This window comes from Heterodontus francisci, chromosome 20 (assembly GCF_036365525.1).
Source record: "Heterodontus francisci isolate sHetFra1 chromosome 20, sHetFra1.hap1, whole genome shotgun sequence".
Classification (NCBI taxonomy): domain Eukaryota; kingdom Metazoa; phylum Chordata; class Chondrichthyes; order Heterodontiformes; family Heterodontidae; genus Heterodontus; species Heterodontus francisci.
Window position 1 is genome coordinate 50,594,958 of NC_090390.1, and position 16,284 is coordinate 50,611,241.

The window sequence follows — 16,284 nt, forward strand, 5'->3', positions numbered from 1 at the left end:
CTCTTTCCCACGTCTTGTTTTACTCTCCAAACATCAACATCACAAGTTATAGGACAACGGGGAGTTCCGCATAAGATAAGGTTATTCGTCCTGTGTTGCCAAGTAAGAATTTGTAAAAGGCCTTGCCTTCTCATTCAGTAGGGCATTAACTGTGAGATTAACCTCCACCCGCACAATTAGAAACCCCTGCACAGTACTTTGAAATATTTAGATCTTTGATGTCAAATCATAATTATTTCAAAATGGTAACGGTACATGAAATATGATTGCGAGCATTCTCAGTTCATAAATGCTTAATACTTGTAGAATAAATTAGGTCAATTTACCTCTAGAAGATATAAATAACAAGAGAGCGGATTACAAACCTTTGCATCTTAGCTTTGATATGGAAACAGTTCGCACGTTATATATATATTCTACATTAACTCAAAAATTATAATTCAAATAAAATCCACAGCAGAGACGGTTTGCGGGCTTGCTTATTCAAACTTTAAGGCTTATGTCTCGTTCGCAAGTAGAATTACTCTGATTAAAGCATCACAGCTACATCAAATATTTTTGGATAAAGCCCAGTTTTAAACACACGGTTAAGTGTTGATGTGTTTAAAATATATTCGCCATTATATATGATAAATGCACATTTGGTCCACTCGAAAATAAAGACAGCCCAGATTTGTTGTACAGTATGTCGAAACATTTCCCACCCCCCCCCCCCCCCCCCAATTCTACCAATTAAAGTGTGCTACACATAAAAACTTCGAGAAGCATTTGTTTAAATAGGGTGAACTGTTTAATTTGGAAAATTAAACAAAAAAACACAGGAAACGCAAGTATAAGAACACAAACTGCAAGTGATGAATCTCAACACAACTATAGTATGACGGTGCAGATGTATAACACAAGAACATTAACCTGCCAAATATACACAGGTCATTTAAGCTGTTAGTGAATCCCATTTAAACAATGAACCCAAGGTCTGATAGTTGCATCCTAAAGTATAAATTCAGAAACTTTCATATTTCAACTTTACAAAAACTATTTACTTCTCCGTATCTAGCACAGTGTGTGGCAATAGATCGTCATACATTCCAAAGTTGTGATAACCAGATATATATACTACATTCATCTACAACATTAATTTACTTATTGGTTACTTAGTGCATTATTCCCCATCTACAGGTTTCAATGTTTCGTTTGACAGTCCAACCTTTTATCCTTTTGCATAGTGTTCCTCATGTAAACAAATGATTTGTGTCGAAATGCTAGCTGAAACACGCAATAGTACTCATCCATTTAATAATTAGAGCACTTCGACACACGAAAACAAACCAACTATACCAAAACTACACTAAAATGTTACTTGCATCTTTATTCTATATAAAAGACATTTTCTCTGCTTCTAAGTTTTGTACTTTACATATTTACAATCCTAATGATTAAACCTCTGCGCCCTCTCTGCTGTAAATAAGATTATTGACACTGAAATTGTTGCACAAGGAGCCGCTCAGTCCACTTTGTTGACCTGACACAGCTGACTGATAGTAGTTCAGTCGATTGTGAATGTCGACTGCGTTATGTATCGAGTTATGCGAAGGTGAGTAAGCATTGAGTCCGGGGAGATTGTGTCTACCTTGTGATAAATCACCCACCAGTCCCCCAGAGGAAATCGGCCTGTTCATCCCATTGCTACCGTTGATAATGGAGCTCATGTTAGACACAAAGTTGTTGAAACAGGGATCGGATTGTATGCTTGCTGGAGGCGAGGGTTTAGAATCATTTGCAGGGGAGCTCTCCAGTCCAGGAGAAACCGACCCCAGGACACTGGCTGTGTCTGAAGGTTTAATACTTGTGTCGTCAGTCTTGTCTCCCAGCCCATGGCCACCGGGTCCTGTAGTCTCAGATCTGCGCTTTCTCTTCCTCCTGAAATTCCCATTGTCAAACATTTTCTCACAATTGGGATCTAGAGTCCAGTAGTTACCTTTACCTAGAATAATAAACAGAGAGTCAATTACTGAAACCGATCGACGTGATGAATAACCAACTTAACATGTTTCTTGGCTTATATTTATTAAAAAGAACATTCCTCGCCCAGTCCGTCCAGTTTTCTGAGTGTAGAATCACAGAATGGAATTTGAAACAAATTGCGGGGTTAAAGCATTTTTTAAAATGAACACGTTAATGGAAATAAAGTCGCAGCTGACCAGATCAAAGACACCCACTCCCCCGTAAACACCCACCAGCATGGAGACTGACGGCAAACGCAACGACTTTTTTTGACAAGCAACATCCCCAGACCTTGCAAGCACCAAACTTCGCAACGTGTCCTTCTTGCAATCCCAATTCTACACTCAGCCGAACTTTCAACCTTAACCTGCCCTTCTGCATTTGGCAGAGCGCTGTAAGCAATTGGTGGCGAAAAAAACACCAACATGCCCAAGTCATTAAGAGGTTTATAATTGCTTGCAAAATTGAAAACAAAAGTTAGTAGACCGTAGTTTTGGCAGGAGACACTCGAGTTGAAAAATCAGACTTGTACAAAGAATTTGTACTCAAAACTGCGTGCAAATTTTTCTATCATTTTTCTGTCTTTCCCCCTCTCCCCCAATTTATAATTCTCGAGTTGGACAGGCACCGAAAATGATTCCGCTGCAGAAAGCATCAAACTGTCTACCTGGATCATCCTCGTCCCTGGGAACTTTCTTGAAGCAGTCATTGAGGGATAGGTTGTGCCGGATGGAGTTCTGCCAACCCGCTTTACTCTTCTTGTAAAAAGGGAAGTTTTCCGCCACGTACTGGTAGATCTGACTGAGGGTCAGCTTCTTGTCCGATGCGTTCTGGATCGCCATGGCGATCAGCGCCGAGTACGAGTAGGGAGGGCGAACCATTTTAAAGAGTTCCTGCTGGCTCGGGAGGGCCAGCCAGCCCAGCTCGGCCCCTCCGAAGCCGGAGGGAGGCGGCAGGAACTGCCGCTGACCCGTCCCGTAAGCCGGCGGGATGTAAGCTGCCCCGTTCGTCCCCGGGAGGTAAGGAGAGGAGTTCATGGCTGCTCCGTTGAGCCAGAGGTAGGGGTTGCTGGTCGGGGAGGTGTAGTCGGCCAGTCCATAGCTCGGTGGGTGGGGAGAGGGTCTCTGGTGGTGATGGTGCAGGTTTTGCGGATACATGCTGAAGTTGTCGCAGTACACGGCCATGTCCAGGAGATCCTGCGCGCTGGGGTGTTGGAGAGGGGAAGGTTGAGGATTAGGTGGAGGCTGCTGTCCAAAGGCGTTCATAATCCGCTAGGCTGGCAGTTTAAAGCGCGGTCGGGCGTGCTCTGACATCAAACTCCAAAGGAGAAGACTGAGAGCCAGAGCCAAGTGCGGCATTTAAATAATGACTAGGTGCATCGCCTGCAGTCTCAACCAGAACAGGTAGATCAATCTGGCTGCGCCTCAGTGCACCTCCCCCCTCCCCACCGTCACTGCCAACACGACTCAAGTTTTACTCAGAGCCCATCTCAGCATCTGCGCCCAATGGATTTCTCAACAGTGGGAAGACAGAAAAGTCCCATCAACTTCCAAATGTTCACTAATGTGACACATGCATTCCTGTATGTTAGAGGAACTCTACATATTCAGCTTACATTCCATTTGTGGATGATAGTTAATGTATTGCAGCTTTGCTGAAATGTTTGCTATCGTTCTCAGATGTTACGGCGCTTCAAGATTCAAATAGACTTTTATAGTGCGTAATATTACATCCCATTGTTAGTTTAAAGACTTCAGTGGACTTACCTCCGGCACCTTAAGGCTTTGAATTTGTGATTGCAGTCCTTTCTTCGCCTGTGCTCTGTCGTGTCTGCATGGTTTTTGTTATAGTCTGAGATGGGGTAAAATGGTCTACTCTGTTTAAATAACTAAATAGGAGCAATCTTTCTGGAATTACCACAAACAGGACTGTGTATGTGCAAACTCAATCCGAGCTGAGTTACGAGGAAGCAATTTTTGTTGCAGAAATAAACAGCTATAGATTGATCACTTAGTAACCAGGCTATCAGGATGAAGAAAAGTTATTTTGCGTTACTGGAGGCAAAACATTTATCTCTGTGCTCGGTGTTTACCAGCAAACACTTAGGTTTATGCACGTTGCATTTTGTGGGGCATCTTCAGTATGTTCTGTGTGTGGCATGTAATTCTTAAACGTGATGTCATCTCCCCAAATATTTCCTGATACACAAAATAATATGTGTATTGGTTCATGATTTATTTTTCTAACTGACTGCAAGTTATTGTAGTGTTTTAGTTTGGAGTACTTGAAGTTTTCAATTTTTCTGGGCTCTGGGACTAGAGGTTGTACTTTACCGCCCCCTATTGGTAGTTCAGGCACTGCGCACGAGCACCAATAATACACCACAGAACACCCAGCCTCTGACCTGTTTTTGTAGCCACATTATTTATATGGTTAGTCCAGTTAAGTTTCCGGTCAATGGTAACTTCCAGGATGTTGATGGTGGGGGATTGAGTGGTGGTAATGCTGTTGAATATCAAGGAAGATAGTTAGATTCACTCTGTTTGGAGATAGTAATAGCCTGGCACGTGTGGCACGAATGTTACTTGCCTCTTATCAGCCCAAGCCCGAATGTTGTCCAGGTCTAGCTGCATGGACTGCTTCATTATCTGAGGAGTTGTGAATAGAACACATGCAATCATCAGCGAACATCCTAATTTCTGATTTATGACGGTGGGAACGTCATTGATGAAGCAGCTGAAGGTGGTTGGGACTAAGACATTGCTCTGAGGAACTCCTGCAGCAATGTCCTGGGGTTGAGATGATTAGCCTCCAACAACCAAAACCATCTTCCTTTGTGCTAGGTATGACTTAGGCCAGTGGGGAGTTTTCCCCCTGATTTCCTTTGACTTCAATTTCACTAGGACTCCTTGATACCATACTCGGTGAAATGCTGCCTTGATGTGAAGGGGGCAGTCACTCTCACCTCACCTCTGGAATTCAGCTCCTTTGGCCATGTTTGAACCAAGGCTGTAATGAGGTCTGGGAATGAGTGGCCCTGGCGGAACCCAAATTGAGCATCGGTGAGCAGGTTATTGGTGAGTAAGTGCCACTCGATAGCACTCTCAATGACACCTTCCATCACTTTGCTGATGATTGAGAGTAGACTGATGGGACGGTAATTGTCCAGATTGGATTTTCCTTGCTTTCTGTGGATAGGACATACCTAGGACATTTTCCAGATTGTTAGGTAGATGCCAGTGTTGTAGCTGTACTGGAACAGCTTGGCTAGGGGCATGGCTAGATCTGGAGCACAAGTCTTCAGCACTATAGACAGGATGTTGTTGGGGCCCACTGCCTTTGCCATATGCAATGCACTCAGACATTTCTTGATACCATATGGAGTGAATCGAATTGGCTGAAGACTGGCTTCTGTGATGGTGGGGATCTCAGGAGGAGGCTGAGATGGATTATCCACTCAGCACTTCTAGCTGAAGATGGTTGCAAACACCTCAGCATTGTCTCTTGCACTCACCTGCTGAACTCTGCCATCATTGAGGATGGGGATGCTTATGGAGCCTCCTTCTCCTCTTAATTGTTTAACCATCCATCACCATTCATGGCTGAATGTGGCAAAACTGCAGAGCTTGGATCTGATCAATTGGTTGTAAGTTTGCTTTGCTCTGTCTACAGTATGCTGCTTCCACTGTTTAACATGTAGTCCTGTGTTGTAGCTTTACCAGGTTGGCAGCTCATTTCTAGGTACACATGATGCTGCTCCTGCATACTCTCCTACAATTCTCATTGAGTCAGGGTTGGTCCCCTGCCTTGATGTTAATGGTAGATTGAGGGATATGCATCCATGAGATTACAGATTGTGTGGGGTTTACAATTCTGCAGCTGCTGATGGCCCACAGCACTTCATGGATGCCCAGTTTAATCTGCCAGATCAATTCTGAAATGATCCCATTTAGCACGGTGGTGGTGCCACAGAACACAATATTCTTAGTGTGAAAATGGGACTTCATCTCCACAAGGACTGTGTGCTGGTCATTCCTACCCATATGGTCATGGATAGATGCATCTGCAACAGATAGATTGGTAAGGGTGATGTCAAGTAGGTTTTTCCCCTCATGTTGGTTCTCTCATCATATGCTGAGAGCCCAGTCTGGAAGCTATGTCCTTCAGAATTCAACCAGATCAGCCAGTAGTGGTGATACTGAGCTATCTTTGGTGATGGGCATTGAAGTTCCCCACCAAAAGTACATTCTGTGCCCTTGTTACTTTCTTTGCTTCTTCCATGTTCTGTTCAACTTGGAGGAATACTGACTCATCAGTTGATGGAAGGTGTTAGGTGGAAATCAACAGGTTTCCTTGCCCATTTCTGACCTGAAGCCATGAGATTTCATGGGGCCCACAGTCAATTTTGAGAACAGTCTCTCCTGACTCTACACCACTTGTGATGGAGTCCGCGATGCGAAACTGGTGGAGGGGTGGCTGCAGACTGTTTTCGGAGGGGTGATTTGCTAACTGAACTGTTAGGTGCTATAACTTTGGATTCAAAGGTTGCATTTTTTTCAGAGTCAGTCATTTACTGGTAAAAGAAACTGAAAGCTCCAGCGTGTTCTGCGGGAGACAAACAGATCCTAAGCAGTTTAAAACAAAGAGTTTTATGACCAGAGGTGTGACAACAGACATATGACTGGAGCTTAGGTTTCAGGTTAGAAGACTACTCTGCAGTGTGTGGAAGCAAAAACAGCCAGCTGTTGTTTTAAAGAAACAAGCTGGGAGCTGTTGGTTGTTTGAAAAAGACAGATAGCAGGCTCAGGAAATTAGACTCTGAAAGCTGTCTATTGGTGAATACAACTTATATCAGCTGTCTTCAGTGACTTAAAGAATTATCAGTAGAACCATTAGGACAGTTGTGGGCAAGGCTGAGGTTGTTCGAGAGGCAACAAGACCGAACAGTTAAAGGGAAGATTGCATTTCTTGCTATCAACGGAACATCTTTACTTCTGTAACTGCATCCTGGAGGACAGGACTTGGAAGACTATCTGAGGAAGTTCCTGATTTTAATGTACTTTGGGACTGTTTGGTGCCCTCTTACTGATAGCACTGCTCAGAGAATTCATAAGGACTATCTTTGTTGCATCTGATAATTTAACATGTAACCTTTAAGATAGGTATGTCAACCATGAGTTAACTATTAGTTCATGTTTAATTTTTGTTGGTTTTGGTTTGAATGTTAAAGAGAAATTTATAAAAGTGAAATCTTGTCCATTTTTTTTGTTTCCTAAATTGGGGTAAGTCAATGGATTCAATTCTTTTGGTTTGCTGGTGGTCTTCCTGGGGATCATAACACACTTTGCCGCCACCTCGGGCCTGCCAGTGGGACAGGAAAAACCCAAGGATGGTAATGGAGATTTCTAGGATGATGGATGAAAGGTATGATTCTGTGAATATGTCAGATTATTGCTTGATCGCATGTCTCTGGATCATTAGTCCAAGCCTCTAGATTGCTAGTCCAGTAACATATCCACTATGCTACTGTACCCATATCCACTAAGCTACCATACCTGTGGATTTCATGGAATCATAGAACAGTTACAGCACAGAGAGAGGCCATTTGGCCTGTCATGTCCATACTAGCTCTCTGGAAGTGCTACTCAGCTAGTCCCACTCCCCCGCCCTTTTCCCATAACCCTATAAATCGTTTCTCTTCAGATAACTATCCAGTTCTCTTTTGAAAGCCATGATTGAATCTGCTTCCACCACACTCTCAGGTGGTGCATTGCAGAGCCTAACATGCTGTGCAAAAAAGTTTTTCCTCATGTTGCCTTTGTTTTTTTTGACAATCACCTGAAATCAGTGCCCTCTGGTTCTGAAACCTTCTGCCAATGGGAACAGTTTCACCCTATCTACCCTGTCCAGACCTCATGTTTTTGAACACCTCTATCAAATCTCCTCTCAATCTTCACTAAGGGGAACAGTCCCACCTTCACCAATCCATCCACATAGCCGAAGTCTCTCATCCCTGAAACAATTCTTGTAAACTTTTTCTGCACCCTCTCCAATGCTTTCCTGAAGTGTGGTGCCCAGAATTGGACACAATACTTCGGTTTAAGCTGTAAAACTGTGCAGAAACGAATGTTCCATTTGTGATGAAAATTCAAATTGTGAGTAGCAATCAGCTTAGAAGTATGCATTCTCTAGTTTTACTTTCAATGGAAATCTTCCCCAAGTAATGTTTTCTCCGATTAAATATATATTAATTCAGCAAGTCTGGTAAGCTTTTAACTACATTCCTCTTTTCATTTTCTTCCCACATCAACATTAACCACTTTTTCACTCAAAGTAGCCAGTGAAAGAGAAGCTATTATTGACAAGTTGAACTATTCAATTCTTAACTAAAGTTTTGACCTGGTTTTTAGATTCTGACTGTGCAATTTTAACATTTAATGTTTTATATCAGGTTTCAAACATTCAGTATTTTGTCCGACCGCTGCTGGAACTGCTACTTACGTGATAATCAGTACAAGTTATTTGTTGTATTTATTTATGCTGTAGTATCAACGAAAACAAAAACTTATACATTTGCAAAAAATGTATACCTGCGCAGAAAATGCCTACTGTGAATTGTAATTAATTCCTAATTTACCTTTATTAGGACACGAAAGGGCTCACTATCTGGTTATACTCAAGGAAATAAATAGTATAGCACCTCATCATATTCTTCAGACATTTTAACGTGTTTTACAACTAATTAAATAACTTTTGAACTGCATTTACTGTTGTTGCATAGATAAATATGGCAGCCAATCTATGTATTATGATGTCCCACAAACAATAAATGAAGAAATGAATGATCAGATAATCTGTTTTGATGAAGTTGGTTGACAGAGAAATATTAGCCAGGCCACTGGGAGAATTTCCTGTTGTAAAATTTTTTTACGTGTATCTGAGCAAACTCTGCTGGACCATCATGGGAAGGAGAAAAGTGGAAAACAACCACTTCCCTATAAAGTGATAGGAAAACTAAAAAGGAGAATTCTACAGGAAACACTTCAGAACATAAAGGTGGCCAGCTGTCACGTGATATCGGTCAAAATCTTGAAGTGCTTCTGGAAGCATCTGTGAGTCATCTGTGGCATGAGGATTACCATCTTTATTGAGCCCAAAACTGCAGAGGGGTGGAGTTTGGGACAGGAGCAGACATTAGGGGTTAATGTGTTTTTGGTGGATGTTTTATCCAACATTTACTACAGCATCATAGTCATATCATCAGCTGAAGGTAATCATCATAAAGCTTGTTAGTAGAAAATTCATTTATTTTTATTTATTTATTTTTAGTATCAGTCAATTAATTATGAAAATAATGGAATAAAACCTATGACTGATTTACTGATGGGCAGTACTCACCATTACAGAGAAGTGCAAGAATTATAGAGTAGTGAAAAAGGGGGACTTTAATTATCCTATTATAAACTGAGATGCAATGGTGGACAGGGCAGAGAGGGAGAAAAGTTTCTGAAGTGTGTTCAGAAGAATTTTCCTGATCAGTACATTGCCAACCCACTGAGGAAGGAGACGTTGCTGGATCTGGTTCTGGGGAATCAGTTAGGTCAAGTGGGTCAAGTGAATCAAGTGTCAATAGGGGAACATTTATGGAACAGCAATCATAGTCTCATGAGGTTTAGATTAGCTATGGATAAAGACAAGGAGCAATCTAGAATAGAAAGTGTGAATTGGAGGAGGGCCAATTTTAGTGTGTTCAGAAAGGACCTGTCCCAGTCAAATTTGAATCAAAGATTGTCAGGCAAAACTGAATGGAAAAATGGGCTACCTTTAAAGAGGAGATGGTTCAGGTATAATTGAGGTACATTCCACAAGGAAGAAAGGTAGGGCAACCAAAGCCACAGCTCCCTAGATGATGAAAGAGATAGAGAGTGAGATCAAGCAGAAAAATGGGCGTATGACAGATGTCAGGTTGATAATACAAGTAAGAACCAGGCTAACTATAGAAAATCTTACTTGTTAATTAAGGAAAATGATGACAGCAATGCCTACAGAGTACGCGTACCTGTAATGGGAATCAGGTTGGCTTCTATTTAAAAAGAAAAAATGGGGCAGCACAGTGGCGCAGTGGTTGGCACCGCAGCCTCACAGCTCCAGCGACCCGGGTTCAATTCTGGGTACTGCCTGTGTAGAGTTTGCAAGTTCTCCCTGTGTCTGCGTGGGTTTCCTCCGGGTGCTCCGGTTTCCTCCCACATGCCAAAAGACTTGCAGGTTGATAGGTTAATTGGCCATTAGCAATTGCCCCTAGTATAGGTAGGTGGTAGGGAAATATAGGAACAGGTGGGGATGTGGTAGGAATATGGAATTAATGTTCTTTCTTTTGGGCCTCCTTATCTCGAGAGACAATGGATACGCGCCTGGAGGTGGTCAGTGGTTTGTGAAGCAGCGCCTGGAGTGGCTATAAAGGCCAATTCTGGAGTGACAGGCTCTTCCACAGGTGCTGCAGAGAAATTTGTTTGTTGGGGCTGTTGCACAGTTGGCTCTCCCCTTGCGCCTCTGTCTTTTTTCCTGCCAACTACTAAGTCTCTTCGACTCGCCACAATTTAGCCCTGTCTTTATGGCTGCCCGCCAGCTCTGGCGAATGCTGGCAACTGACTCCCACGACTTGTGATCAATGTCACACGATTTCATGTCGCGTTTGCAGACGTCTTTATAACGGAGACATGGACGGCCGGTGGGTCTGATACCAGTGGCGAGCTCGCTGTACAATGTGTCTTTGGGGATCCTGCCATCTTCCATGCGGCTCACATGGCCAAGCCATCTCAAGCGCCGCTGACTCAGTAGTGTGTATAAGCTGGGGGTGTTGGCCGCTTCAAGGACTTCTGTGTTGGAGATATAGTCCTGCCACCTGATGCCAAGTATTCTCCGAAGGCAGCGAAGATGGAATGAATTGAGACGTCGCTCTTGGCTGGCATACGTTGTCCAGGCCTCGCTGCCGTAGAGCAAGGTACTGAGGACACAGGCCTGATACACTCGGACTTTTGTGTTCCGTGTCAGTGCGCCATTTTCCCACACTCTCTTGGCCAGTCTGGACATAGCAGTGGAAGCCTTACCCATGCGCTTGTTGATTTCTGCATCTAGAGACAGGTTACTGGTGATAGTTGAGCCTAGGTAGGTGAACTCTTGAACCACTTCCAGAGCGTGGTCGCCAATATTGATGGATGGAGCATTTCTGACATCCTGCCCCATGATGTTCGTTTTCTTGAGGCTGATGGTTAGGCCAAATTCATTGCAGGCAGACGCAAACCTGTCGCTGAGACTCTGCAGGCATTCTTCAGTGTGAGATGTTAAAGCAGCATCGTCAGCAAAGAGGAGTTCTCTGATGAGGACTTTCCGTACTTTGGACTTCGCTCTTAGACGGGCAAGGTTGAACAACCTGCCCCCTGATCTTGTGTGGAGGAAAATTCCTTCTTCAGAGGATTTGAACGCATGTGAAAGCAGCAGGGAGAAGAAAATCCCAAAAAGTGTGGGTGCGAGAACACAGCCCTGTTTCACACCACTCAGGATAGGAAAGGGCTCTGATGAGGAGCCACCATGTTGAATTGTGCCTTTCATATTGTCATGGAATGAGGTGATGATACTTAGTAGCTTTGGTGGACATCCGATCTTTTCTAGTAGTCTGAAGAGACCACGTCTGCTGACGAGGTCAAAGGCTTTGGTGAGATCAATGAAAGCAATGTAGAGGGGCATCTGTTGTTCACGGCATTTCTCCTGTATCTGACGAAGGGAGAACAGCATGTCAATAGTCGATCTCTCTGCACGAAAGCCACACTGTGCCTCAGGGTAGACGCGCTCGGCCAGCTTCTGGAGCCTGTTCAGAGCGACTCGAGCAAAGACTTTCCCCACTATGCTGAGCAGGGAGATTCCACGGTAGTTGTTGCAGTCACCGCGGTCACCTTTGTTTTTATAGAGGGTGATGATGTTGGCATCGCGCATGTCCTGGGGTACTGCTCCCTCGTCCCAGCACAGGCATAGCAGTTCATGTAGTGCTGAGAGTATAGCAGGCTTGGCACTCTTGATTATTTCAGAGGTAATGCTGTCCTTCCCAGGGGCTTTTCCGCTGGCTAGGGAATCAATGGCATCACTGAGTTCCGATTTGGTTGGCTGTATGTCCAGCTCATCCATGACTGGTAGAGGCTGGGCTGCATTGAGGGCAGTCTCAGTGACAGCATTCTCCCTGGAGTACAGTTCTAGGTAGTGCTCAACCCAGCGGTCCATCTGTTTGCGTTGGTCAGTGATTATGTCCCCCGATTTAGATTTGAGGGGGGTGATCTTCTTGATGGTTGGCCCAAGAGCTCTCTTCATGCCATCATACATTCCTCTGATGTTTCCGGTGTCTGAGGCCAGCTGAATATGGCTGCATAGGTGTTGCCAGTAGTCGTTTGCGCAACGCCTAGCTGTTCTTTGTGCAGTACTTCTGGCTGCTTTAAGTGCTGCGGATGTTAAATCGCTGGGGGCTTTCTTGTAGTTCAAAAGTGCAATGCGCTTAGCGGCTATGACAGGTTCCAGCTCTTCATTATGAGATTGAAACCAGTCTGCATTTCTCTTCGCACTTTTGCCGTAGGTGGTCAAAGCTGACTCATAGATGGCGTCTCTGATGTGGGCCCACTTGGTCTCAGCATCCCCTGTGGGAGTGTTTTGAAGGGCTGTTACAAGTGAATTTAGAAATTTTTGTAACAGTTGTGGGTGAGAAATTCTGCTCGTGTTGATGCGCGGGTGGCCCTTCTGCTTGGAATGATGCAACTTCTTTGGTCTGAGTCTAACCTTGCTGCACACCAGGGAGTGGTCGGTGTCGCAGTCCGCACTGTGGAAGCTGCGTGTGATTTGAACACTGTTTAAGGCGGCTCGCCTTGTGACAATGAGGTCTAGCTGGTGCCAACGACGTGATCTTGGGTGCCTCCATGAAACCTGGTGACAGGGTTTAGTGTGAAAGAACGAGTTGGTGATGCAGAGGTTATGATAGGTACACAACTCAAGCAGTCTCTGCCCGTTCTCATTCATCCTTCCAACGCCATAGCGCCCAAGGCAGGAGGGCCATGAGTCATGGTCGGCCCCAACCCTGGCATTAAAGTCCCCCAGCAGGAATAGGTGTTCGGTGTTGGGGATGCTGCTAATGATGTTATGGAGTTGTTCATAGAACTGGTCTTTAGCTTCAGGTGCGGAGCAGAGTGTTGGAGCATAGATGCTGAGTAGGTGTACTGGACCAGAGGTGGTGAGCAGTCGGATGGACAGTATGCGTTCCGAGCCATTTGAGGGAGGCTCTATCATGCTGAGCAAGGAGTTTCTGATGGCGAAGCCCACTCCATGCTGTCTTGGTTCTTCAGGATCCCTGCCCTGCCAGAAGAAGGTGTAGTCTTGCTCTGCTAGAGAGCCACTCGCGGGGAGGCGAGTCTCCTGAAGTGCTGCAATGTCCACATTGAATCTACTGAGCTCGTTGTTAATGATGGCGGTCTTCCGAGAATCGTTGATTTGTGTAAGGTCTTCCGACAGGCCAGGACACATAGTTCTGACGTTCCAGCTTGCAAAGCGAAGGGCTGGTACCTTCTTTCCTTTTTTCATGTTGTTTGGTGCGGTGTATCAGTCCACCTTTCGGGCAATGACCCTGAGCTCCAAGCACCCATTGAAGCAGGCAGACTGTGGCGGGACAGAACCTTATTGACCGGGGGCTGCCCGGTTTGAGGCGGGCGGTAGCTGTCCAGTGAGGTGCAATGACCTCTCCCACCGACAAAGGCAACCCGTGGCGCCCAGTTTCTACGCCAATTTATCTGGACTTATAACCCGTAACTGCTGCCTTCCGTGTTGTTTTAGTCGCTGTGAGGCAACTATGGAGTGACCTCTCCATGGCGCATGCCTGGGCAAATTTATGGAGGTTGAGAGTTGCCCAGTCGTCAAAACCCCCCTCTCGGCCTTTCTGGTGGGGTCCAAAGGAGTGCAGGACACGACGTTTGGCACCAGTATGCCTGCAGGAACTGCCGGAAACATGCCAAAGGTGACACATGACCGCCTACGGGGTTCCGCTCCGTATTTTCTGTTAGGGTTTACTCCCTTAGCCTTGGTCTCTCCCGAGACGCCCACAAGGCAGTGGGGTTGTTGGGGCCCCTACACAGGTGTAGGATGGTGCCGGTGGGAGGAGGGGATGCAAGGGGGAGGGGTAGAGGGAGGGGGTGGGGGGGAGTGCAGGGGAAGGGGGTGCGGGGTGAAGATGGTGCGAGGGGGGGCGGGCTGGGACGGGGTTGTGAGGGGGTGAGCTGAGAGGGTGGAGCAGGGAAGGCGACGGGGGTGGGGGGGGGTGGAAGGGGGGTAAAGGGGGGGGGAGGGGGGGTGGAATCTGGTGCAGGTAATAAGCCATTTCCTCAGTGCCCACCATCGACGTCCGGAAAGCTCATCCACGTCCTTCGGGAGGTGAAGCATCATTTGGCAGACTTAGAGGTGATTACATTTGCTAAGGGTTTTTTTTTTTTGCAGTGGTTTAAATAAAGGCATGCAGCATTGCCGACAGTGCGCTGCAGATGCTCTCCGAGCCATCTCCCGCGGGCGCTTTGAAGTTGCGGCCGGGGGGGCCGTTCGTGGATGTTTTGGGTGTTCGGGGCACCTTTTCACAGGACTTCTCTCGGGTCCCGCAGCTCCTTCTTCACCTCAATGGACTTACCGCATGCCGTGGCTGCAGACACTCTGGACTGTGAAGACAGCAGGATCGGAGATTGAAGTATCGGCAGCTGTGCTCGTCAGTTTCATCCGGATCAATTTCATTGAGAAAACAAAGAGCAGGTGTGGCTGGGGGAGGGCAGTGGGCCCAGGTAACATACACTAAACTAACTGTTAACTTTTAGATAGGGCTAAAATGAACTGATTTAAAGAGCCAGGGGAATTTAAACAGTTTAAGAGGGCAGATTGGGGGAGAAAACGTTAGGGATGGGAGCAGATGGCCATGGATAGAGTTGAACAGCAAGGGAGCTTCCTAGGGAGCTTCCAGCCCAGGAGGGAATTAATGTAGGATTAGTATAAATGGGTGTTGATGGTCGGCACAGACTCGGTGGGCCGTAGGATTAGTATAAATGGGTGTTGATGGTCGGCACAGACTCGGTGGGCCGAAGGGCCTGTTTCAGTGCTGTATCTCTAAACTAAACTAAAGTTCAGAGGGGCAGTAAAAGGGGAAATAAGACCAGCAAAGAGAGAGTATGAGAAGAGACTGGCAATTAACATAAAGAGGAATCCACAAGTTTTCAATAGGTATATAAATAGTAAAAAGGTAATAAGAGGGGCTGATTAGGAACTAAAAAGGGGATCTATTCATGGAAGCAGAGGGCAGGGCTGAGGTACTAAATGCGTACTTTGCATCTGTCTTTACCAAGGAAGAAGATGTTGGCAAAGTCATAGTGAAGGGGGAGGTAATTAAGATTCTGGATGGACTAAAATTTGATAAACAGGTGGTATTAGATAGACTGGCTGTACATAAAGTTAATAAGTCACCAGGAATGGATTAGACGCATCCGAGGATACTGAGGAAAGTAAGGGTGGGAATTGCAGAGGCACTTCCAATCCTCCTTAGATACGGGGTAGTGCCAGAGGACTGGAGAATTGCAAATGTTACACCCTTGATCACAAAAGGGTGTAAGGATAAACCCAACAACTACAGGCCAGTCAATCCAGGACAAAATTAACAGTCACTTTGACAAGGGTGAATTAATTACGAAAAGCCAGCGTCGATTTTTAAAAAGAAAATCATGTTTAATTAAATTGATTGAGTTTTTTGATGAGGTAACAGAGACGGTTAATGAGGGTGATGCTTTTGATGTCGTGTATATGGACTTCCAAAAGGCGTTAGTTGAAGTGCCACAAAATAGACTTGTCAGCAAAGTTGAGGCCCATGAAATAACAGGGACAGTAGCGGCATGAATGCAACATTGCCTGAGTGACAGGAAACAGAGTGTAGTGGTAAATGGTTGTTTTTTGGACTGGAGGAAAGTACACAATGGTGTTCCCCTTTTCTTGATATATATTAAAGACTTAGACTTGGGTGCACAGGAAACAATTTCAAAATTTGCAGATGAGACAAAACTTAGAAGTATTGTGAACTGTGAGGAGGATCTTGATAGACTTTAGGAGGACATAGACAGTTTGGTGGAATGGGTGGATATGTGGCGGATGAAATTTATTGCAGAGAAATGTTGGCAGGAAGAAAAGGAGAGGCAATATAAAATAAAGGGTGCAATTCTAAAGGGGATG

General features: G+C 45.1%; 1 protein-coding gene across 1 annotated transcript; it reads right to left on the reverse strand.

The window, feature by feature from the left end:
• Positions 1-1,436: 1,436 nt before the first annotated feature.
• On the reverse strand, positions 1,437-4,426 carry foxi1 (forkhead box i1). Its single transcript, XM_068053345.1, has 3 exons — positions 4,409-4,426; positions 2,672-3,275; positions 1,437-1,984 (listed from the first exon to the last, which is right to left on the reverse strand). Exons 1-3 carry the CDS (start codon positions 4,424-4,426, stop codon positions 1,437-1,439), a joined length of 1,170 nt encoding a protein of 389 aa, XP_067909446.1.
• Between the last annotated feature and the right edge of the window lie 11,858 nt (positions 4,427-16,284).